Source organism: Betta splendens, chromosome 13 (genome assembly GCF_900634795.4).
Source record: "Betta splendens chromosome 13, fBetSpl5.4, whole genome shotgun sequence".
Taxonomy (NCBI): Eukaryota; Metazoa; Chordata; class Actinopteri; order Anabantiformes; family Osphronemidae; genus Betta; species Betta splendens.
The window spans coordinates 16,430,381-16,456,082 of NC_040893.2; the positions used below are offsets into that span (position 1 = coordinate 16,430,381).

At 44.1% G+C, this 25,702-nt stretch overlaps 6 protein-coding genes across 6 annotated transcripts; all 6 read right to left on the reverse strand.

Annotated features, from left to right (window-relative positions):
• On the reverse strand, positions 1-930 carry LOC114868286 (odorant receptor 131-2-like). Its single transcript, XM_029171742.1, has one exon. The coding sequence runs from the start codon at positions 928-930 to the stop codon at positions 1-3; it is 930 nt and encodes a 309-aa protein (XP_029027575.1).
• Positions 931-2,758: 1,828 nt separating this feature from the next.
• On the reverse strand, positions 2,759-3,688 carry LOC114868288 (odorant receptor 131-2-like). The gene has a single exon (XM_029171744.1). It carries the CDS (start codon positions 3,686-3,688, stop codon positions 2,759-2,761), a length of 930 nt encoding a protein of 309 aa, XP_029027577.1.
• Positions 3,689-5,516: 1,828 nt separating this feature from the next.
• LOC114868290 (odorant receptor 131-2-like) lies at positions 5,517-6,446 on the reverse strand. The gene has a single exon (XM_029171745.1). The coding sequence runs from the start codon at positions 6,444-6,446 to the stop codon at positions 5,517-5,519; it is 930 nt and encodes a 309-aa protein (XP_029027578.1).
• A 4,133-nt stretch (positions 6,447-10,579) lies between these two features.
• Positions 10,580-11,518, reverse strand: LOC114868291 (odorant receptor 131-2-like). Its single transcript, XM_029171746.1, has one exon. The coding sequence runs from the start codon at positions 11,516-11,518 to the stop codon at positions 10,580-10,582; it is 939 nt and encodes a 312-aa protein (XP_029027579.1).
• A 1,170-nt stretch (positions 11,519-12,688) lies between these two features.
• On the reverse strand, positions 12,689-17,855 carry LOC114868295 (odorant receptor 131-2-like). Its single transcript, XM_055514163.1, has 4 exons — positions 16,951-17,855; positions 15,598-15,780; positions 13,701-13,824; positions 12,689-12,820 (listed from the first exon to the last, which is right to left on the reverse strand). Exons 1-4 carry the CDS (start codon positions 17,853-17,855, stop codon positions 12,689-12,691), a joined length of 1,344 nt encoding a protein of 447 aa, XP_055370138.1.
• A 4,220-nt stretch (positions 17,856-22,075) lies between these two features.
• On the reverse strand, positions 22,076-23,618 carry LOC114868296 (odorant receptor 131-2-like). Its single transcript, XM_029171756.2, has one exon. The coding sequence runs from the start codon at positions 23,051-23,053 to the stop codon at positions 22,076-22,078; it is 978 nt and encodes a 325-aa protein (XP_029027589.1). The 5' UTR covers positions 23,054-23,618.
• Positions 23,619-25,702: the final 2,084 nt, after the last annotated feature.

The following is a 25,702-nucleotide window of genomic DNA, read 5'->3' on the forward strand; positions in this document are numbered from 1 at the left end:
TTATTCCTCTGACCATGTCTTATACATGCCACAGAGAACATAGTGTTTTACTGCGCGAAAAAATTTGTCATCTCTGAGGCCATAAATTAGAGGACTCAGACATCTTGGAGCAAGAAAGAAAGTGATGTAATTAAAGTACCTTATGTTAACATACATCATAACATTTATCTGACTTATAACAGCTTCTATGAATGGGCACCACAACTGAATTAGACAAAACAGTAACTGGAAAGCGTGAAGGGCCACTGTCCTGAGTCCTTTCCATGACGACTTTTTGTTCTCTCCTGATGCACATTTGGCCACTTTCATTATTTTAATATAGGAGCAAACAATAGCAATACACATAATTAGGAAGTAAAACTGACTTATTGCTGTCCTGAGGTGGCTCTGCCAGCTGTGAACAACAAATATGTCCATATTACATTTGTTGTTCTCTGTATAAAAGCTGTGGGCAACAGAGGCTATAAAGATGGAGAGAATAATAATGAAGGGCACAGAGCTGATGCAGTGGATGATGAGGATGCAGTGCACAGCTTTACGTGTGGAGCAGAGCTCTGCATGGTGCAGAGGCCTGCAAATGGCCACGTAACGCTCCAGAGTCATTGCTGTCAGAGTAACTGGTGTGGCAAAAGTGTACAGGCTCAAGAAAATACACATAATAAGACACAACCACATTTGTACAGTAAAGCGAAAGTAGATCAAAATATACATGATGTCTGTAATCAGTAAATACAGACTATCTGACAAAAGTGTAACAGCAAATAAGATGTAGCGCGTGGTTGTGTAGAAGTATTCCTGCTTTGAAAAAGTTGAGATTAGCAACAAGTTGATGCACAGGAAAACTGACACCAAAACCTGAACTAAAATCACCTGATAAATAACAGTGTATGGTGAAGTTCCACTAGAAATCAGTGAGATGTTGGCTGCCATAATCTTTGTTATAACTAGAGAAATCAAAATGAACTGTAGGAACATTCAGTTAAATCTAAAAGCTTTGTTATTCACTGTTCCATCAACAAATGTTTTCTGCTGTGCTGTGTGGCCATATAAGAGCAGACTTCACAGGGGCAACAAACCCCAAGGGGGGCACCACATGATGGCTTACATGCAGTCAACATTGTTGTCATGGCTAACAACAGCAAACAACTGATCTTACAACTAATATAACAATACGAGAGCGGGATTATATCATTAAATTTAAATCACAGATGCATTATTGTCTATCCAGCAGCATGTAAAACTGGCTCCAACCTGGTGACAGACCTGGGGATCATTGGCAGCAGTAAATGCAGACGAAGCACTTTTGTTGTTGTCTTATTTTGGCCTCATCAATCATGTTGTCTTTAGTTTATAGTGTTTGAGAACTGCGAACATTTTTACAACGCACACTGTGCCGCTTGCTGTAAATGAATGAAATGAACGAATGACTCAAAATTATTCGATCACTTTACTGTTCGAGAGTTAAAGATTTGAGTCAGTTGCTTCTCATCTCTACACCATGGGACCTAAGGAATTGTGCTGGCAGCACTATTTTGGATGCTGTTTGTACTATTGTGTTTCTTTCTTTTAGAATGGAGAGAAGTTCCTTACGTCAGATTTTGCTCAGTTGTGGCTAAGATCAGAACCTCAGTCTCCTGTTAAACATCACCTGGACCATCTACCCAGAACCATAGCCTCTCCTTGACTCCTACTCTTCTCATTTCAAGTTGCTGCGTCCCAAACTGCCTTGTTCGCTCCACTTTCTTTTGTTTTGCTTCATTATATAAATTTTTGGAGCCAGAAACTTTGAATGTTGAGTGGGTTTTCTTCACCCCTGCTTCACCCCTGCTGACGGCTGGCACTTTATGATCGTAAACACCGAAAGTGGTGAACAATGTGTGCAGACCATGGCAGTGCCACGGCACCGAGAGTCATTAATGTATACACAAAGTCCTCCACTGCGGGTCTTACCTCTTTCAACCAGGGCTCTGTCTACTCAAAAAAACACTAACTGACACACAACACTCCTTCACACAACACTCCTTCACAGACCTTAAAGCAGTAAAGAGGAGGCGAATATGCTTTTTCTTAGGTAGCCAATCGCATAAAATCAATCAGGGAAAAGGATATTATTTATGACTCGTTGGCTTTCCGTACCTTTGTGATTACCTTGCAGGTTTATTACCATGGCGGCATAACACCCAGACCACTAGACATTCTCTTGGCTAAATTCAGTCTTACAGATTATAAACATGCAGTAGCCTTCGTAATAGTAATGATAAAAGAAAAAGCTGACAGAAAAATTGTTTTTCATTTTCCCTATTTTAAACTGTAATTTGCGACATATATGCATCAATATTTTTTCTACTCTTACTTAGTGGAACTTGTCATATTTAAGTCCTAGCTTTAGTGTGATCATTTGTAATGAAAGTTGTACAGTACACCAACAACCTCAATTAAAAAAGGTTTTAATGACAAAGACTGGCAATTGCTTAAGCAGTTGTGCATGCAGGATTTCCCCTTCAGGCCTAATAGAATTCTAGGGACTGCATTGATATGGATCATCCAGTGAAATTGTGTTACATCATCATTTTAATGCCATGTCAGCTAAAGTAGCATCTTTAAATTAAAGAAGAAAACAGACAGAAAGGAAATCAAGGCTTAATATACAACAACCATGTTAGCAGGTTTTTCTGTGCTTCCAACCATCAATGAGAAATTTAAATTCCATGTTGTTGTTTTTTTTTCTCCTAAAAGCTTTCATTTTTTTCAAGTATAATTATTCCTCTGACCATGTCTTATACAAACCACAGAGAAAATAGTGTTTTAGTCCACGGGAAAATCTGTCATCTCTGAGGCCATAAATTAGAGGACTCAGACATCTTGGAGCAAGAATGAAAGTGATGTAATTAAAGTACCTGATGTTAACATACATCATAACATTTATCTGACTTATAACAGCTTCTATGAATGGGCACCACAACTGAATGAGACAAAGCAGTAACTGCAAAGCGTGAAGAGCCACTGTCCTGAGTCCTTTCCATGACGACTTTTTGTTCTCTCCTGATGCACATTTGGCCACTTTCATTATTTTAATATAGGAGCAAACAATAGCAATACACATGATTAAGAAGTAAAACTGACTTATTGCATACCAGAGGTGGCTCTGCCATTTATGAACGATAAATATGTCCATATTACATTTGTTGTTGTCCGTATAAAAGCTGTGGGCAGCAGAGTCTATAAAGATGGAGAAAATAACAATGAAGGGCACAGAGCTGATGCAGTGGATGATAAGGATGCAGTGCACAGCTTTACGTGTGGAGCAGAGCTCTGCATGGTGCAGAGGCCTGCAAATGGCCACGTAACGCTCCAGAGTCATTGCTGTCAGAGTAACTGGTGTGGCAAAAGTGTACAGGCTCAAGAAAATACACATAATAAGACACAACCACATTTGTACAGTAAAGCGAAAGTAGATCAAAATATACATGATGTCTGTAATGATTAAGAACAGACTATCTGAAAAAAGTGTAACGGCAAATAAGATGTAGCGCGTGGTTGTGTAGAAGAATTCCTGCTTTGAAAAAGTTGAGATTAGCAACAAGTTGATGCACAGGAAAACTGACACCAAAACCTGAACTAAAATCACCTGATAAATAACAGTGTATGGTGAAGTTCCACTAGAAATCAATGAGATGTTGGCTGCCATAATCTTTGTTATAACTAGAGAAATCAAAATGAACTGTAGGAACATTCAGTTAAATCTAAAAGCTTTGTTATTCACTGTTCCATCAACAAATGTTTTCTGCTGTGCTGTGTGGCCATATAAGAGCAGACTTCACAGGGGCAACAAACCCCAAGGGGGGCACCACATGATGGATTACATGAAGTCAACACTGTTGTCATGGCTAACAACAGCAAACAACTGATCTTACAACTAATATAACAATACGAGAGCGGGATTATATCATTAAATTTAAATCACAGATGCATTATTGTCTATCCAGCAGCATGTAAAACTGGCTCCAACCTGGTGACAGACCTGGGGATCATTGGCAGCAGTAAATGCAGACAAAGCACTTTTGTTGTTGTCTTATTTTGGCATCATCAATCATGTTGTCTTTAGTTTATAGTGTTTGAGAACTGCGAACATTTTTACAACGCACACTGTGCCGCTTGCTGTAAATGAATGAAATGAACGAATGACTCAAAATTATTCGATCACTTTACTGTTCGAGAGTTAAAGATCTGAGTCAGTTGCTTCTCATCTCTACACCATGGGACCTAAGGAATTGTGCTGGCAGCACTATTTTGGATGCTGTTTGTACTATTGTGTTTCTTTCTTTTAGAATGGAGAGAAGTTCCTTACGTCAGATTTTGCTCAGTTGTGGCTAAGATCAGAACCTCAGTCTCCTGTTAAACATCACCTGGACCATCTACCCAGAACCACAGCCTCTCCTTGACTCCTACTCTTCCCATTTCAAGTTGCTGCGTCCCAAACTGCCTTGTTCGCTCCACTTTCTTTTGTTTTGCTTCATTATATAAATTTTTGGAGCCAGAAACTTTGAATGTTGAGTGGGTTTTCTTCACCCCTGCTTCACCCCTGCTGACGGCTGGCACTTTATGATCGTAAACACCGAAAGTGGTGAACAATGTGTGCAGACCATGGCAGTGCCACGGCACCAAGAGTCATTAATGTATACACAAAGTCCTCCACTGCGGGTCTTACCTCTTTCAACCAGGGCTCTGTCTACTCAAAAAAACACTAACTGACACACAACACTCCTTCACACAACACTCCTTCACAGACCTTAAAGCAGTAAAGAGGAGGCAAATATGCTTTTTCTTAGGTAGCCAATCGCATAAAATCAATCAGGGAAAAGGATATTATTTATGACTCGTTGGCTTTCCGTACCTTTGTGATTACCTTGCAGGTTTATTACCATGGCGGCATAACACCCAGACCACTAGACATTCTCTTGGCTAAATTCAGTCTTACAGATGATAAACATGCAGTAGCCTTCGTAATAGTAATGATAAAAGAAAAAGCTGACAGAAAAATTGTTTTTCATTTTCCCTATTTTAAACTGTAATTTGCGACATATATGCATCAATATTTTTTCTACTCTTACTTAGTGGAACTTGTCATATTTAAGTCCTAGCTTTAGTGTGATCATTTGTAATGAAAGTTGTACAGTACACCAACAACCTCAATTAAAAAAGGTTTTAATGACAAAGACTGGCAATTGCTTAAGCAGTTGTGCATGCAGGATTTCCCCTTCAGGCCTAATAGAATTCTAGGATCTGCATTGATATGGATCATCCAGTGAAATTGTGTTACATCATCATTTTAATGCCATGTCAGCTAAAGTAGCATCTTTAAATTAAAGAAGAAAACAGACAGAAAGGAAATCAAGGCTTAATATACAACAACCATGTTAGCAGGTTTTTCTGTGCTTCCAATCATCAATGAGAAAATTAAATTCCATGTTGTTGTTTTTTTTTCTCCTAAAAGCTTTCATTTTTTTCAAGTATAATTATTCCTCTGACCATGTCTTATACAAACCACAGAGAAAATAGTGTTTTAGTCCACGGGAAAATCTGTCATCTCTGAGGCCATAAATTAGAGGACTCAGACATCTTGGAGCAAGAATGAAAGTGATGTAATTAAAGTACCTGATGTTAACATACATCATAACATTTATCTGACTTATAACAGCTTCTATGAATGGGCACCACAACCGAATGAGACAAAGCAGTAACTGCAAAGCGTGAAGGGCCACTGTCCTGAGTCCTTTCCAAGACGACTTTTTGTTCTCTCCTGATGCACATTTGGCCACTTTCATTATTTTAATATAGGAGCAAACAATAGCAATACACATGATTAAGAAGTAAAACTGACTTATTGCATACCAGAGGTGGCTCTGCCATTTATGAACGATAAATATGTCCATATTACATTTTTTGTTGTCCATATAAAAGCTGTGGGCAGCAGAGTCTATAAAGATGGAGAAAATAACAATGAAGGGCACAGAGCTGATGCAGTGGATGATGAGGATGCAGTGCACAGCTTTTCGTGTGGAGCAGAGCTCTGCATGGTGCAGAGGCCTGCAAATGGCCACGTAACGCTCCAGAGTCATTGCTGTCAGAGTAACTGGTGTGGCAAAAGTGTACAGGCTCAAGAAAATACACATAATAAGACACAACCACATTTGTACAGTAAAGCGAAAGTAGATCAAAATATACATGATGTCTGTAATGATTAAGAACAGACTATCTGAAAAAAGTGTAACAGCAAATAGGATGTAGCGCATGGTTGTGTAGAAGAATTCCTGCTTTGAAAAAGTTGAGATTAGCAACAAGTTGATGCAGAGGAAAATTGACACCAAAACCTGAACTAAAATTACCTGATAAATAACAGTGTATGTTGAAGTTCCACCAGAAATCAGTGAGATGTTGGCTGCCATAATCTTATATAAGTTATAACTAGAGAAATCCAGATGAACTGTAGGAGCATTCAGTCCAAACGCTTTCACCAAGCTGTTGTTCACTGTTCCATGAACATATGTTTTCTGCTGTGTTCTGTGTGGCCATATAAGAGCAGACTTCATAGGGGCAACAAACCCCAAGGGGGGCACCACATGGTCTTCCGGCGCTGGTGGAGCTGCCTGCTGGTCACAACAGCTCCTGTCCTCTTCTTTCTATTCATTACTTTCCTGGCTTATTTAAGTTTATCTTTCTCTTGTTTTGTTATTAATATTAGTGTGCATAACCTGTACACAGCTTTTATATAGTTTATCCAAGTTTGGCACAGTACAAACACCGTTAAAAGCTACGATGTGCGTCAGGGCCAGAGCGTGCAATGTTTACACCGTGGAGCAGCTGATCACGCTGCACAGCGCCGCAGCTCTCCCCAAGGCCACACACTGGACCCAACGTGGATGCCGTGCTGACAACGGAGTACTCAGGTAAGGCTACGGCACAGACAGGGATGATCCAAAAACGACTTTGGTAATAAAGACAGACTAAGCTGAGATGAAGTACAGGACGAGCAGGGTCCTACTGTTCACGGAGACCTGGCTGACTCCACTCATACCTGAATCGACTGACACTGATGTCCAATCTGATGAAGACACTGGAGAGACTGGTCCTGGGTCACCTCCACTCTGTGGTGGGAACCTACCTTGACTGCAGTGGTACAGTTCGCCTACCGACACGGCATAGCAGTGGAGGACACTGTCATCTTCCTCCTACATCAAGCTCTTTCTCACCTGGAGAAGCCTGGCATCCAGTGCTTTCAATATTATCGAGTCAGTTCTTCTTCCACCTAACAAAGTGGATTATGGACTACCTCTCAGTTTGTGAGAGCCAGGGTCTGTGTCTCTGACACTCTGACCTGCAGTGTGGGGGCCCCACGGGGGACTGTACTGACCCCTTTCCTCTTCACCCGCTATACAGTACGTCAGACTTCAGACACAATACGGACAGCTGTGTTCTGCAGAAGTTCTCTGACGACTCAATTGCTAAATTGCAATTGTCGGACTGATCACCGATGACAACGGTGCAGAGTACAGAGGACTTACTCAGGACTTTGTGGACTGGTGTCAGCGGAACTACCTCCTGAGCCACACAGGGAAAACAAATGAGATGGTGGAGAAGGAGAGATATTGTAGATCTTTCCTACCTGCTGCTGCCAGACTGTATAATAATCAGTACTGTTTACTATCTTCTACGCCACAACTGATAACTGTCACGGTGTTCAAGGCAGTGGACCCACATGCACAGTGCAGACAGAACTTGTTGCTCTGTTGTTGTGTTTTAATGATACTGTAGTCAGACAGGCAAAAGGTTGGTACACAGCAGTGGCAGCTAGATACAGGCTTGGGTCAGGAAACAGCTCCCTGTTGCCAATGTCGTAGTGCCCCTCTGCTGGGGAGAGTTTGCGAGACAGGAAAGCACATGGGTGCAACCGCCCACCTTCAGATTCCCGCTGGGACAGCACCGCACCCACGCCAGAGTCCGAGGTGTCCACCTCCACTACGAACTGTCATGCAGAGTCCGCAGAACAGGAGCCGACGTGAAACTGGCCTCGAGCCGGAGAAAAGACGGATTGGCATGGAAGTTGGTTTTAGAGGTAAGAGCGTGGACGGGAGATGCAATAGAACTGAAGCGACGGATGAATATAGACCTATAGAGATTTGCAAACCCAAGGAAATGTTCCCAACGGAACTGGGGCACGGTCCACTCTGTCACAGCTTGGTTTTTGGCAGGATTCATCTGTAGGCCCTCCGGGGTGATCACAAACCCTAAGAGGGAGATAGTGGAAACTTGGAATTAGCATTTTTCAGCTTTTACATACAGCTTATGCTCCAGTAGTTTCAGGAGCTGCCGGATGTGGCTGCAATGTTTCACTTCACTCCAGGAGAAAACAAGGAGCTTATCTAAATATACAAAAGCGAAAACCGTAATCATAGGGCTCAAGATGTTATTTACCAGGGCCTGGAACACGGCCAGCACATTTGTGAGTCCAAATGGCATGACCAAGTACTCATAGTGATCGGTGGGGGTGTTGAAAGCCGTCTTCCACTCGTCCCCCTCCCGAATCCGGACCAGGTGATATGCGCTCCTTAAGTCAAGCTTGGTAAAAACCTTGGCGTCAAATAGGAGTTCAAACGCCAACGAGAGCAGAGGCAAGGGTTGAGAGTCCCAGACAGTGATGGCATTAAGCTCTCTATAGTTGATGAACGGCCGCATCGATTATAAAGGGCTTCCCCACAAAGAAGAAACTAGCTCCCGCCAGAAAGAAGGGTAGGCAGATGATTCCTGCTGCCAAAGCCTGATCGATATACTCAGTCATGGCCTTGCGTTCAGGACCTGAGAGCTGGTACAACCTGCTCTTGGTGGAGTGGTTCCTGGGCGGAGGCTAATAGCACAGTCGTATGAGCGGTGCGGAGGAAGACAGGTCGCCCCAACCTTGCTGAAGGCGGTTCAAGGGATGGTTCTGCGATGACCTCAGACCCCGTCAAAAAGCACGATTCTTGACAACAGGTTCTCACATGACCACCTCCCCGTAATCCAGTCAAGACGAGGGTTGTGTCGGCAAGTCAGGTGTAACCTAGGACCACCGGATGGTAAGAGGGCTCGACCACATGGAAGTGTATTTGTTCAGAGTGGGTATCAGAAAACACCATGGTTACAGGACAAGTGCTGTGAGTTACCTTCCGCAGGCGGGGGCCATCCAGGGCTGTTGCTTCCAGTGCTAACACCCCGACGCTTCACAAGACTGGCATTCATCAGGCTGGTGTCGGCTCCAGAATCCACGAGCACCGCTTGTTGGATGGACTGAGAACCCACGGATAAGGTGACAGTATGCATGGGACAGGCGGAGGCATTACATACAGACGATCGGCTCACTATCACTATCACTATCCTCCGGGCACTATCCTCCGGGCTTGTGGCGCTTGGTGGGAAAATCCGGGGTGTGCAGTTTATTTATATTATATTTATTTAATAATAATAAATTGTTACTGTATGTTTCATTTGTTGCTGTACTTTCTTTACTGTGTTGTGCTATGCTGTTGTGAGATGGAATTTCCCCACTGTGGGACTATTAAAGGCTTTCTTATTCTTATGGTTTACATGCAATCAACACTGTTGATGTCATGGCTAACATTAGCAAACAGCTAATCTTACAGTTTATAGTAGGTAAAGTTACAAACTAATATAACAAAACAGGAGCTAGATTATATCCTTAAGTTTAAATCACAGATGCATTATTGTCTATCTATTAATATTATGCAGCTGGTAAAACTGTCCCAAACCTGGTGACAGACCTGGGGATCATTGGCAGCAGTAAATACAGACAAAACTCTTTTGTTGTTGTCTTATTTTGGTCTCATTTGTTTAGCTCATCGCGTTAAATAAATGAACTAACAAAATATATGTTGCATGCTTCTTTCTTTTTTTTTCTGTACGCTGGTCATTGTGGAAATGGGAGCCAAACTAAAAATACAATACATGACACAGTATCCATGATAACAGGTATTGTGTTATCAGTGGGTGAATGTAAATTTGTACCGTTCTAAACATGCATTTAGACATACTGTGAATGGTAATACTAATACAAAAGTTTTTTTTATAAATTCATTTATTGTGATACCATCCCCCATACAAGTATTTACAAAGTACATTTTTGTTCATACAGTTGATTGACACAGGTTTGTGTCATAATTTCTACATTAATAACAAAGCAAGACAATCATAAAGGTAAATTCTTTATGATTGAATGTGGATATGTTAAGTCAGGTATAACAGAAGTTATTTGTTTTAGATTTCTTGTAGTACAGTTTTTCGTTAAATTTATTAAGCATATACGTTCATACCTACAATATAAAGTACATACTGTGCACTTACACTGTATACATACATGAGTGCACCAAGCAGCTACTATCATTGAAAAAACATGGTCATCCTAAATTATTAATAAAAACAATTATAATGAAAACATTATTTATAAAATTAATTTATTAGTTCGCAATGATTTGTTGACATGCTCTAGAGATTTCTTCCTGAATGTTTTTATGTTAAAAGTATGTTTTTTTCATTTATCTGGAAATCCAATTTTTCTGTTGTGAAATCCTGATAAAATATAGTGTTTCAGTGCAAAACAAAATTGTTCATCCCTTACTCCATAAATGAGGGGACTCAGACACCTTGGACTAAGGCTAAACATTATGTAGTTGAAGTACCTGACATCTATAAATAACTTGAAACTAATCTGAAGCACAGCAGTTTCTATTAATGGGCACCACAGACTGGTGAGGCAAAACATCAGCTGAAAACCATGAAGAACAACTGTTCTTAATCCTTTGTTTGTTAACTTTTTTAACTCCCCAGATGCGGCTCTTGCTGCTTTCATTATTTTAAAGTAGCAGAATACAATGATGATAAACATTATAAAGAAGAAGGCCTGTTGTACAGATGACCTGACGTGGTCCTGCCATTTGTACAAAATGAACATCTCTTCAGAGCAAATCCTGTCTTCTGTGTATGAGCTCAAAGAAGCTGTTGCAAAAAACGTGCAGAGAATAAGAGCGCAGGGTATAGCGCTGAGTCCATGAATAATAAGGATACAATGTACAGTAGTTCTCATGGAACACAGCTCTCCATGATGCAGGGGCATGCAAACGGCAACGTAGCGCTCCAGAGTCATAGCTGTCAGAGTAACTGGTGTAATCTTATAATATGGATAAACCAGAACAGAGATAATGACACATAACCAAACCTGCATAGTTATTTGAAAAAAGGACAAGAGGAGCAGAACATCAGTCATGATTAAAATCAAGCTGTCAGACAGTAGGGTAAGAGCAAACAGGATGTAGCGTGTGGTTGTAATAAAGTTTTCATTTTTAAAAAAGGTCACTATGAGTGTAAAGTTAATGACAAGAAATATAATCACTAACACCTGCACAATAATTACCTGAATAGTGATCCGACGCGGGACAAGGTCACCACCACTTAAAGAACTGTTATTAGTCATAACTGAAGTAGTATATTTGTCTCTAAACACCTGAACAGTTCGTTATCAACAAAACACAACACAGCACTTGTGCTCAGCTTTCTGTTGTGCTACAATATTGTACAGAAGTTTCTAAAATCTTTCCTGTAGTTTTACAGAAGGGCAGTCCCTAACTTTATAAGAGCAAACAGTGTCATCATGTGCTATATTTGCTGCCGTTCCTCAGGGGATGTCTGTAGAGGAGAGTTGTAAACTGATGTAATAACCACCAAATGACACAAGGTTTTATTACATGTTTATTAAGTCAGTTTTTTTGTCACAACCCTGTGCAAGACAAACAGTGTATAAAAATATTTTACTCTCAAACCCGTAAATAGTATATCTACAACAATATATTTGTCATATCTCAGCTTTTGATCACCACTGTTATCATTGTCTGTTTGCTGTTTCCGGTTTCACTTTGTCATATTTCCTGGTTTTGTTCTGTCAGCTTAGTTTCTGCTTTACATTTCGTGTCACGTGTCTTCGCAGCTGTTTACGTTTCATTAATCTATTCTGCTGCGATGTGTCACTGAACGGCAGAGAGAGGACCCAAATGCGCAGTGCAAATGCAGCAGACAGTTGGTATAATTAAAGGGCTTTAATACAGAAACGTGGTTCCAGACAGTCCAGGTAATACACGGGTAGGCACCAAGATTGAGGCACAGAGGGATTAAGTCACTTCCAGTACACAGGCAAGGTTCGGTAACAGGATCTACAACATACGGTACCAGTCAGGATCAGGCGATAAGCGGTAGTCAGGAACACGGAAACAGGTCGGCAACGGGGTAAGCTGAACGAGACAGTGCTGGAAGGTGAAGTCATGGGTTTCAATGATCTGGCAAAGACTATGGTGACTGGTGGTGGTTTAAATACACAGGTGATTACTAATGACAGACAGGTGTGTGTAATGAGACTGGGACGTGAAACGGGAACAAACCAGATGAAAACAGAAACCGGAAGTAATACCAAAATATAACAGGAAACTAAAACATAAGTGAAACCAGAGCCCTTTAGAATAAAACCAGAAACAAAAACCCAGATCGTGACACGATGGACCATAGCCAGCTGGGCAGGCTCCAGCAACCCTGCGACCCCACATATGGGATTCAGCGGCTTGGAAAATGGATGGATGGATAATCCATTCATCCTTCATTCATCCTTCAGCCTCCTTAGAGCCTGAAGGATGAAGCTATCCCTCAGTCCCTCTACTGTTCCTGGCTTTGAGGCTGCGTAGCCTCCTCCCTGATGGCAGAAGTCTGATGTGAGGGATGTTGGGGTCCCCTGAAATGTGGAGGGCACTGAAAATCAGGCATGTCATAGAGTTTGTGGAGAGAGGGGAGAGTGATATTCTCAGCTGCACCCACTATGTGTTGTCTTCCTGCAGGTGGCATTGCGGGCTCCATACCACACAGTGAACCTGCTGGACAGGAGTTTTGGAACATGGAAGCTGGGAACTGGGAGCTTGCAGTCAGTGATGGTCTGTATTCAGTGCCATAGGCTACTGAAGTCTCTGCTTCTACTGAAGTGTTGAGTGACCCTCCTGTCCTCAGTCCAGTGTTGCCAGATGGAAAATTAACAAATGTTGTCCTGTCCCTTAAAAATGTATTTATGTATGTATTTTGACCCAAACTATCATACAAACTAAAAACTATTTCAAAAATCACATCATCATCACTGCATTCAAAAACAAAATCATTCTATGCACATAACTCAAAGACATAACAGAAGCTTAGTTATTTGAACTAAACAATTATTATATTCATTTTTGGAGCTAGAGACGTCATGTGTTGCGTGTTTTCTTTGACATGGTTTTAACACTGTAATGTTTGATACCACGTGAACATCACAGCAGTGGCAAAAGGCTTTAGCTTCACTCCTAGCAACAGGTTATGGATATCAATGATATCGTAGATCATATAAACCTCAAAACTAAAACTAAATATAATTATCGTATATCTGGCAACAATGACTGTCTCCTTGCCTTTTTAATTCCACAGGTTATCTCTGGAAAGCCTTAGTCTGTTCATGTGGCCTGTTCTAAGGGCAGCTTTGCTTTCCCTTCATAGCCTGTAGATGTTGCCGGTTAACCCTGATTTCTGGCTGGCACGAACACAGACGATTCTAGTTTTCAGTTACATCATGTGTGCATTTGGTGATGTACAGTCTCTGTGTACTCCTGTAGGTTGGTGTGACTGTGATATGTTGAAGCCTGTTTGAACATATTCCACTTGCAGGGCTTCTGTAGCTCCCTCTGGCCAAACTTTTTCCTAACTGGTCTGAAAAATCTAAGAAACCCAAGAGGCAATTTAAAGCAGGTCATGTGAGCAGCTACTTTGTGACTATTTCCAGTTTAGTTCTGTCCTGTTTAGTTTCTTGGTGACATTTCCGGTTTTATTTTGGTATTTCCTGTTTTGTTTTTTGTCTGCCTTCTTGTTTTACTTATCCAGTCTTGTGACACCACCAGCTGTGATCAATCAATCATTAGCCCAGTTATTGACTCTCCAGTACTCACCTCATTCCTCTTCCAGATTGTAGCGTGATGTCACCACCCTACAGTGTTTAGTTGACCTCGACTGTTCTTGTTTCCTGATCCTGCTTTTGCCTAGTCCTTGTTAATACCTCTGCCTGTGCTGGATTCCCTTTTTTTTTACTATTGCCTGCCTGACCACGTTTGTGCCTGCTCTTTTGGATTTAACGGCATTAAACCCTGTACTCTTTAAGTCCTGTCTCTTGTGCTGTGCATCTGGGTCCTACCACTCCTCACTCCTGCTCTGTTCCTGACAATACAATATGGCTATATCTGGAACCAGCCAGCCCCAGCCCGTTGGATTTTTGTTCAAGTCTCTTTCGTGTAAGGAGGAGCGTTTTGCTTTTTTCCCCTGCCATGGATGGTGCCTGGACCGGCTTACCGGAGAACCTCTGTTATTGTTATGCAGAGTATTTGAGGGTCCACGCAGAGGCACCCTACCCTGAAGAACGGCCAAAGGTAGTGGAGGATGGGATTGCCATCCTAAACAATGAGTACTGGTGTCTCAATTACTTTTGTGTGAGGAGTTTTTATGCTCAGTTACGCATAATGCGCAAGACGTTAAAATGCTCGCTGCGCATTGCACCCGCCAACGCTCCATGTCCACGTCTAACACCAGCACGCGTCTCTCTACCACAGCGCTCTCCAGCTCAGTTTTCCAAAACCTTCTCTTGCCAGAGTCCGGTTCACATTTCAACCCTAGTTTCACATCCTTCATCCTGCCAACCCCCCCCCCCCAGTTCCTGCTCCGACAGTGAGGTCACAACCAACTTCATTCCATGCTTCGGCTGCAGCCTCACATCGGCCCCCGGATCATGCATCGACGCTGACACCAGTGGAGACTTCAGTTCCAGTTTCTTGCCTGAATCCAGCCCACGCCTCAGTTCCAGCTCCAAGTCATGCTCCCTTTCAGGTTCCAGCGTCCAAGGATCAGAACCGCAGCCTGTTCCAGTCCAAGAGCTGTAGGCTGCCTCAGCCTCAGTTTTGCAGTTTGTTACGGCTCCAGCCACTGGTTCTCCGCCTGCTATGATGCCTCAGCATGCTGTTGCCCCTGCCGCCAAGTCAAGTCTGGCATCTGCTGCTCCTGTCACCAAGCATCGTCAAGCTTCAGAGCAGCAGTCCCAAACTCTTGAGCTACTGCTGCTCTAGCTCTGCTCTACAGTAGCTCCTGTGCAGCCATCTTGGCCGACTTAAGCTCCTATACATTCTGCCAAGCCCAGTCATGTCACGCTCCAGCTCAATCAGCCACGTCACGCTCCAGCTCAAGCTCGAACTCAGCCACGTCACGCTCCAGCTCAAGCTCCAGCTCCAGCTCAGCCACGTCATGCTCCAGCTCAGGATCCAACCTCTAGTTGGTCTGGAAGCAACCATCCCAGTCCCTGTTGGTCTGGAAGCGACTATTACAGTCCCTGTCCCTGTTGGCCCAGTAAAGCTGACCCCTCTAGTCCTTGAACCTGTTTCCTGTGGTGGATCCAAGAGGACGCCCTCTGATCCTGTTTCCTGTGGCGGACCCAAGAGGATGCTTTCTGACCCTGTTTCCTGTGGTGGACCCAAGAGGACTGCTGGCGGTCCGCTGACAACAACACCTGCCTCGGTTCCCGGCGATCCGCTGATGACTGCATCTGCTTCAGCTCCTGGTGGTCCAGGGATGACCACGTTGGCCTTGATTCCTGTCTCCTCTGCTTTGTGTTTCCAGGTGTCCACCACGGGGTTCCTTTTGGCAGAGTGCCAGCTGAGTCCTGGCCTGAAACTATGTTACTGTTCTTATGCCCTCAGCCTAATGATATAAGAAAAGGCAGGCAGAAAAGTGATTTTTATTTTCCTTTTCCATATTTTAACCTGTACTTTGCTTCATATTTACATCACATTCATTTTATCCTTGTTTTACTTAGTGGAATTTTGTCATGTTTCAACTATAGTTTTAGTGTCATTATTTGTAATAGCAATTTCAAATTCAAATTCAAAGCTGGACACCAACAACCTTAATTAAAAGAGGTTTTAATGAGAAAGACTGGTATTTGCTAAAGCATTGTCGGCAGGCAGGATTTTTCAGCAGGTGATAAGAAGTCCTTCTAGCAGTAGAGAAATCACAGAATTAGACTCTTAGACTTAGATTAGAATTAGACTATTCTTCCCCAGAGCCTACACATCACTATCTGTTTCCATCGCCTCTTTTATTATGCAACTACTTACAGCTAAAGCTCATGATTTTCTTGTAACAGTCAAGTACTGAGTCATCTTTCAATACAGTCCACTTTGGCTCAAACAGTAGCAAGTGGTAAGATACGATCTTGGACTTTCATTTTAATTTATTACATATTTAGTACTTTTGTTAGTCTCAAGTATCTCCAGTGACCATTGTGAGTTTTACTTCCTTAAAGATAAAGAAATAGCATTTTTGTCTGTTTGTGTAAGATTTAGGAGATATTAAACGTGTGTCACAATTTACAGAAATACAGGTGTCTCATCCAAGACCCAGATATTCTGGTAAAATCTGATCTTTATTATTTCAGAGCAAATGTACTAAACCAAAAGTTAACATGTTACGGCAAATAGCAGAAATAAATTAATACAAACAAATTAAATACTCATATATAGTCATATATAAATTAAATTATCCATTTATTTATTCTTAGACTTTGCAACCTAGAAACTTAAAGCATAATGTGTCACTGTCTAAAAATAGAGGACTACAAAGTACGTCACTGAATAACATACAAATAAAATTCTGCAGGCACCTTGTAGTTAAGCTTTTAGCAGCACTAAAACCTACCACACACAAGCCTGTTATGGACAATATGCACGTATATAACAAAAACAATTACACTAATTTGTATCATACTATTTATAAAATCTTTTTTTTAATCTAATTTGTAGAATGTTTTTTCTTTTACACAAGCTGGTGGACATATAATATTTTAGTGCATTAAAAAAAGTCTCATCTCTAAGGCCATAAATTAGAGGACTCAGACATTTTGGAGCAAGATAAAACATTATGTAATTAATGTATCTGATAACTTTAAATAAACTATAATTGAGTATCGTAACTTCGATGAATGGACACCAGAGCTGGAGAAGGCATAGCAGCAGCTGGAAACCATGAAGAACAACTGTTTGCAGGCCTTTTCTTGTCAACCTTTTATTCTCTCCTGATGCAGCTTTGGCCACTATCAGTATTTTAACATATGCAAAAACAAGGATGATGCACATAATCAAGAATTGGATTTGATAAATAGCTGTCCTAAGATGACTCTGCCACCTGTCAAAGGTAAACATCTCAACTGAACATATATAATACTGTTTATAGAAGCTAAGAGAGGCTGATGCAAAAAAGGTGGCAAAAATAATAAAGCAGGGTATGAAGCTGAGGCCATGAATGATGAGGATACAATGCACAGAACTGCGTGTGGAGCACAGCTTTCCATGGTGCAGGGGCATACAAATGGCCACATAACGCTCCAGGGTCATTGCTGTTAGCGTTACTGGTGTGACTGTAATATACACAAGCACCAGAGCAGAGATAAAGATGCAAATCACCACAGGCATGGTGATATTGAAATAGACCACGATGACAAGGATATCAGACATAATTAACACCAAGCTATCTGAGAATAGTGTAACAGCAAATAGCAAATAACGTGCAGTAGCATGAAAACATTCCTTTTTTAAAAAAGTTATAATAAGCAACAAATTGATGCAAAGAAAAAGTAATATTAAGATCTGAACACTAATGATCTTAACGTTTCCCTGCAAGAACTCATCACCAAACAATGAGTTGTTAGTATCCATGTTTTTGTTGCCTCACAAACTCTTTTTCATCTGTCAATAGAAAAGTCAGATGGTGTTAGAGATCAAATAAAGCAGTTTACCAAGTCCCCGACTGAGTTCTAGGAGTTCTTCTGTTGATCTCTGTACAGCCTGATGAAAGTATCAGTGAAAGTGATGTCAGATGCCAACACCAACTAATGAGTTGCTACCCCAATTATTATAACTACTATCTGGTCCCGTCATTGGCTGGTTAGCTAATCAATCAAATGATTTATGAATGCCCCTCTGTCCCCGCCCATTTCTATTGTCTTTTTTAGACTATGTCTCAATTATTAGCTTTGTTGAACGTTTCACGGTATTTTATTCTCTCCGTTTCTGTGGCTGCCCTCCTGTACTCTGCCAGCCTGCTTATCTTCTTGTGCTGCTTTTGTGATTTACAAACCATAAAACTGTTGACGGAGATTTCATTTACCTACTACTGCTACTGTGTTTCACCACTTCCACTATTACTATTTTCCCTCTTTGCATTGTGACAATAATCTGTGAGAAAGACAGTCGATTGTAAATAAAAGTAGATTTGTTTCAGACCTCTGTCCTATGAGTGCCTTAAAGGGATAGTTCACTCCTGAAAAGTTGTGTTGCAGTATAAAAGTTGAACATTTTATTAGCTAAAATGTACAAAAGCGTTTAACATTGATGGTCTATGTACAAATGCAGTAAAATCGTCATATCCTACATCACCCAGAATGCACTGCACTCTGAAGAATCTCCTGACCTGCAAGGCTCGACCTGATCCACTGATGGGGGTGTGTGTTACACGTCTGGTTGTCAGAGAAATGTTCAGACATTGCTTTACATCTTTATCAAAAGGTTATATGATATATCTGATAATTTAATTATACAATAATTGACTTATTGTTATAAATTGACAAATTGTTAGAATGCGAACAAACATACTATCCTCTATTCTCTATTCTCATCTGTGTCTGAATGTTTAACCATAATGCAATAACCCAAACTACATTGCAATGCTAACAACAATGACTTACTATATTTCTGTCTATAACAATTATGTGTCATAGTGTCACGATCTGCTGCTCCCGCCGCCGTTCCTTCGACTTCCGCTCCTGTTTCTGTCACCGCTCCGGTGGTTCACGTCCCTGTCACCGCTCCGGCGCCTCAAATGACGGTCAGTCGCAGGCGCTCCGGACAACGTCGGCAAGGGCACGGTTCCGGGGTCCAGGGTCCAGAGACCTCGGTCGCGGTGACCGAGCAGCTTTCTTCCCCGGCAGAGGATTCCTTTGGTTCCCTGACTGTTCCACAGCAATAGCAGGCATCCCAGACAGCGTCGCCCAGCGGATCCACCTCCACTGCTCTCCCCCGGTTGCGTTCCTCTTCGCCCACCTGATGGACACTGCTGATTCGGCAGCAGACCATGGCACAAGGGAACAACTGTTCGAGGAGGCAGCCGCTCTCATCCTGAGGGAACCTGCCCTGCGTGAGGCCCTGCAACTCCCAGGCCTGCAGCCAGCAGCCACACCAGGTCCTACATCTCAGTCAGGTCAGTCATGTCACGCTCAGAGCCCAGCTCAGTCATGCCATGCTCAGAGCCCAGCTCAGTTATGCCACGCATAGGTTCCAGCCCAGCCTTGTCACGCTCAGGTTCCAGTCCAGCCTTGTCACGCTCAGGTTCCAGCCCAGCCTTGTCACGCTCAGGTTCCAGCCCAGCCCCCAGGAGGAGGTCGCGCCTGCCGCAGTTCCTGCTGCAGTTCCCGAGGACCTCCAGGAGGAGGTCGCGCCTGCCGCAGTTCCTGCTGCGGTTCCCGATGACCTCCAGGAGGAGGTCGCGTCTGCCACAGTTCCAGACGACCTCCAGGAGGAGGTCGCTCCTGCCGAAGTTCCTGCTGCGGTTCCCAAGGACCTCCAGGAGGAGGTCGCGCCTGCCAAAGTTCTTGCTGCGGTTCCCGAGGACCTCCAGGAGGAGGTCGCGCCTGCCGCAGTTCCTGCTGCGGTTCCCGATGACCTCCAGGAGGAGGTCGCGTCTGCCACAGTTCCAGACGACCTCCACGAGAAGGTCGCGCCTGCCGCGGTTCCCGACCCGGCTCCGGTTCTCGTCGGCCTCCAGGAGGAGGTCGCCCTGGCTCCGGTTCCCGCCGGCCTCCAGGAGGAGGTCGCGACAGCTCCAGCTTCGGTTCCTGATGGCCTCCAGTAGGAGGTTCCGGGCTTCGGGGAAAATAGCCCGCTGCTGGACCCCCTGGTGGTCCTGGGGAGACCACGTCCTGCCTTCTCCCAGTGAGTCCGGACTGGTTCAGCCCAGCCCGGTGCCTGGGGTTTCCTGTTCCTTTGTGCGCAGGAGCCGTTCCGGGGGGTGCCGGAGGTTCCTGCAGGGACCCATCTGCACCGGCACAGATCTGGCACAGATCACATCTGCCTCAGCTCCTGGTGGTCCGACCACATCTGCCGCAGTTCCTGGTGATCTGGCACAGATCACATCTGCCTCAGCTCCTGGTGGTCCGACCACGTCTGCCTCAGTTCCTAGTGATCTGGCACAGATCACATCTGCCTCAGCTCCTGGTGGTCCGACCACGTCTGCCTCAGTTGCCCCAGGAACTGAGGCAGTTCCACATCCATCTTCGTCGCTGGTTCCACGTCGGTTCTCGACTCGTCTGCCGGACTGTTGGCCTCGCGGGGGCCACCTCGGCGGTCCTGCCCCTGGAGGGGCCCTCTGCACCCCGTCCTGCGGTGGCGCGGTTTCTGCCGTCACCGCCCGCCTCGACTCCTCAGCCTCCTGGAGCATCGATCGCCTGGAGGAAGCCGTCGTTCCCTGTGGGGTTCTGGCGGAGGCTGACCTCTACGCCGGCCTTCCAGAGCCCGTTTTTCACCCCTGTGTGCTGTTCCCGTCCAGCGGCTGCTGAGTCGGGATGCTCTCCCCGTCGGGAGGAGGCTGGACTTGGCTCCGCCCTCCCGGACTCCACCAGCCGTCATGGAGGACTCCCCGCTACCGCCCTCCATGGGAGGGGGTTTCTGCGTCCCATGGAGCCCTTGGGGATGTACTCTGTTGGACCCTCTGCTCTGTTTTCTGTGGACTCCTAATGGACTCTTGATTTGACCCTCCTCCGGTCCTCCTTCAGCCCACCCTGCTTGTTTGCCTTGACGGGGAGGGATTCAGTCCCTCCTCCTGAGACCACCCTCCGCCTGCCCTGGTTCGGGGGGGGGACTCCGTGGGCGCCATGGTAGACGCCCTAGGGGGAGGGGTACTGTCACGATCCCGGCCAGTTTTTCAGATGATAACATGCAGTAGCCTTTATAGTGTTAATGATAAAAGAAAAAGCAGGTAGAAATACGATTTTTCTTTTCCTTTTCCCTATTTTAAATTGTAGTTTGCTTCATATGTGAGTCCTTTTTTTCCCTAATGTTTCTTGGTGAAACTTTGTCATGTTTCAGTTATAGTTTTAGCGTGATCATTTGTAATAGGAACCAATTTAAAGCTGGACAGTTCAAACCTCAATTAAAAGAGGTTTGATTGAGAAAGACTGCCAATTGCTAAAGCAATGTTGACAGGCAGGCTTTCCCCTAGGGACTAGGGACTGCATCATATCATCATCATGCATCTTTAAAGCATCTTTAAATTAAAGAAGGAAATAGACAGAATGAAAATCGAGGCTAAATATACCACAACCAGGCTAGCTTCCAATCACCAATGAGGAATTTAAATTTCATGTGTTTTTCTTTCTCCTAAAACTTATTACATGTATGGAAAGTGTCAAAAAGGTGAAGAGGGTGTGGGATTATGAAAAGTGTTAAATGAGATTGTAGAAAGAAAAAAACTCAGCTCATTTAAAATATGCAATTTTTTTTCCTCTTTCAAAAACATTTTGTATGAAAAAGATGAAGAAACGTAATTGTTTAGAGTGAAAGTAAAACACTGAATGAATGGCATAAGAAAAACAGTGTGGGACACTTTATTCTGCAATTTGGAAATGTACAATAATTGGGCAAACATAAATGCAGTTTAACCTAAATAAGCAATTGCATAGCTCCGATAATAAAGAACAATAACAGTATGGTTATTGTGTTTTGGATTAGACATTAGACTGTGCACTGTAGTTTCACCCAAACTTTCTCATATCTTAGTTTTAAAGGTACACAATCTTATAACCAGCACATCTCAATTGCAGAAGCCTTGTTGTATAGATCACGTTATATTGTTCCATAAGAACATCACAGTTTGTCCTTATTAACTAAAATAAATTTTCTGACAATGTCTGATACATGCCACAGAGAACATAGTGTTTTAGTGCACGGAAATATCTGTCATCTCTAAGGCCATAAATTAGAGGACTCAGACATCTTGGAGCAAGAACAAAAACGATGTAATCAAAGTACTTGACGTTAACATACATTGCAAAATTGATCTGAATCACAAAAGCTTCTATGAATGGGCACCACAACTGAATGAGACCGAGCAGTAACTGGAAAGCGTGAAGGGCCACTGTCCTGAGTCCTTTCCATGACAAGTGTTTGTTTTCTCCCGATGCACCTTTGGCCACTTTCATTATTTTAAAATAGCAGCAAACAATAACAATACACATGATTAAGAAGTAAAACTGACTTATTGCTGACCAGAGGTGGCTCTGCCATTTATGAACAATAAATATGTCAATAATACATTTGCTGTTCTCCGTGTAAAAGCTGTGGGCAGCAGAGTCTATAAAGATGGAGAAAATAACAATGAAGGGCACAGAGCTGATGCAGTGGATGATGAGGATGCAGTGCACAGCTTTACGTGTGGAGCAGAGCTCTGCATGGTGCAGAGGCCTGCAAATGGCCACGTAACGCTCCAGAGTCATTGCTGTCAGAGTAACTGGTGTGGCAAAAGTGTACAGGCTCAAGAAAATACACATAATAAGACACAACCACATTTGTACAGTAAAGCGAAAGTAGATCAAAATATACATTATGTCTGTAATGAGTAAAAACAGACTATCTGACAAAAGTGTAACAGCAAATAAGATGTAGCGCATGGTTGTGTAGAAGAATTCCTGCCTTGAAAAAGTTGAGATTAGCAACAAGTTGATGCAAAGGAAAACTGACACCAAAACCTGAACTAAAATCACCTGATAAAGAGCAGTGTATGGTGAAGTTCGACCAGACCCCAAGGAGATGTTGGCTGCCATAGTTTTTTTTGTCAAACTGAAATCAAACTGAACTAGGAACATTCAGTCCAAAAGCTTTGTTGTTCACTGTTCCATGAACATATGTTTTCTGCTGTGTTCTGTGTGGCCATATAAGAGCAGACTTCACAGGGGCAATAAACCCCAAGGGGGGCACCACATGATGGTTTACATGCAGTCAACACTGTTAACTAACAATAGCAAACAACCGATCTTACAGCTTATAGTAGGTAAAGTTACCAACTATTATAACGTGTTTTTTTTTGTTGTTGTTTTTTTTCTTTCTTCATTTATTTATGTTTATCTCTTTAGTGTTTTGTTAGTAGCATTAGTGTACACAAACTGTACACAGCTTTTATATAGTTTTTCTAAGTTTGGCGCAGTAAAAACGCTGTTTAAAAGCTACGATGTGCGTTGGGGCCAGAGCGCGCATATTTTACACCGCGGAGCAGCTGATCGCGCGGAGCAGAGCCGTAGTTCTGCCCAGAGACAGACACGAGATCACCGCTGAGCTGCTGGTGAAGTCCCGACGCGGGCGCCGCGCCGGAAAACTACGACGGGAGAAAACGAGACGCTTCAGGCCCGCTGTCCCCTCCGTCATTATGGGGAACGTGAGATCTCTCCCCAACAAAATGGACGAGCTCGAGGCGCTCACACGGCACCAGCTGGAGTACAGAACGAGCAGCGTGCTGCTGTTCACGGAGACCTGGCTGACGCCACTTATCCCGGACTCGACTGTCGCACTGGACAATTTTCATCTGCTACATGCGGTCAGGATGAAGAACAGCGGTAAGAGGAAGGGAGGGGTCTGGCTGTGTTTGTAAACATGAGGTGGTGTATGCCAGGACATTGCACTGTCAGAGAGAAGCTGTGGAACAGAGACTTTGAGCTGTTAGCGGTGGGCATGAGGTCATTCTACCTGCCACGGGAGTTCACACATGTTATAATAATTGCTGTGTACGTCCCACCCTCCGCTAATGCTCACACAGCTTCTGAGACCCTGCTCTCAGTCACCAGCAGGCTGCAAACACAGCACCCACAGGCCCTCTTCCTGATCTCTGGGGACTTTAACCATGCACCTTCTTCAGCTGCTCTGCCTACATACACCCAGTATGTGCCCTGTCCCACCAGAGACAAGAAAACCCTGGACTTATTCTATGCCAACACTAAAGAGGCCTACGCTGCATCCTCCCTCCCACCGCTGGGCAGAGCTGACCACAACATCCTGCATCTCCTGCCTGTGTATAAACCTGTAGTACACAGGCAGCCAGTGGTGCCCCACACAGTGAAGAGGTGGACAGCTGAGAGCGAGGAGGCTCTCAGGGACTGTTTTAACACCACTGTGTGGACGGAGCTCTGCGACCCACATGGGGAGGACATTAACGCAATAACAGACTGTGTAACAGATTACATAAACTTCTGCTGTGAAAACACTGTTCCCACCAGGCGGGTTCGGTGTTTCACCAACAGCAAGCCTTGGGTCACCTCTGATATTAAAGCTCTGCTAAAGGAGAAGAAGAGAGCATTTAAATCAGGGGACGGAGGAGCTGAGGAGGAAAATCCGTGAGGGGAAGTCCAGCTACAGGAGGAAGATGGAGGAGCAGCTGCAGCAGAACAATGTGAGTGAGGTGTGGAGGAGCCTGAAAACCATCTCAGGCTTCAAAGCTCCACACCCACAGGCTGAGGGGGACCCGAGCTGGGTCAACAAGCTGAACTCACACTTTAATAGGTTTGACCAAGCACCCACTCACACCTCCCAGCAGCTGCCTCCAAACCTTTTGTCACCTCATACCACTCGATTACCACCCCCCACAGCCCTTCACACCTTTACACAAAGCCCTCTACCCTCAGCCCTGACGACTGGTAACTCATCCCAACAACACCCCCTCACTTCACACCACACGTAGACACTCCCTCAACCCCTATCCTTCTCCAGCACACAGGTGAGAAGTGAGCTCAGGAAGATCAAGGCCAGGAAAGCAGCTGGACCAGACAGCATCAGCTCCAGACTCCTTAAGTCCTGTGCAGGCGAACTGTGTGGAGTTGTGGAGCATGCCTTCAACCTGAGGGTGCCTCAAGCTGAGGGTGGTACCACAGCTCTGGAAGACCTCCTGCGTGGTACCAGTGCCCAAGACACCGCACGCCAAAGACCCCAGCAGCTTCAGACCAGTGGCTCTGACATCACATCTGATGAAGACACTGGAGAGACTGGTCCTGGGTCACCTCCGTGTGTGTCTGACACTCTGACCTGCAGTGTGGGGGCCCCACAGGGGACTGTACTGGCCCCCTTCCTCTTCACCCTCAACACGTCAGACTTCAGACACAACACGGACAGCTGTGTTCTGCAGAAGTTCTCTGACGACTCTGCGATCGTCGGACTGATCACCGATGATGACAATGCAGAGTACAGAGGACTCACTCAGAATTTTGTGGACTGGTGCCAGCGGAACCACCTCCTGATCAATGCAGGGAAAACGAAGGAGATGGTGGTGGATTTCCGCAGACAGCAGTCTGCTGTCATCCCACCGATGCACATCCAGGGAAGGGACGTTGAGAGAGTGGACTCTTACAAGTACCTGGGTGTGCATCTGAACAATAAACTGGACTGGACTCATAACACGGATGCACTGTACAGGAAGGGTCAGAGCAGACGCTACCTGCTGAGGAGACTGCGGTCTTTTGGAGTGAGAGGGC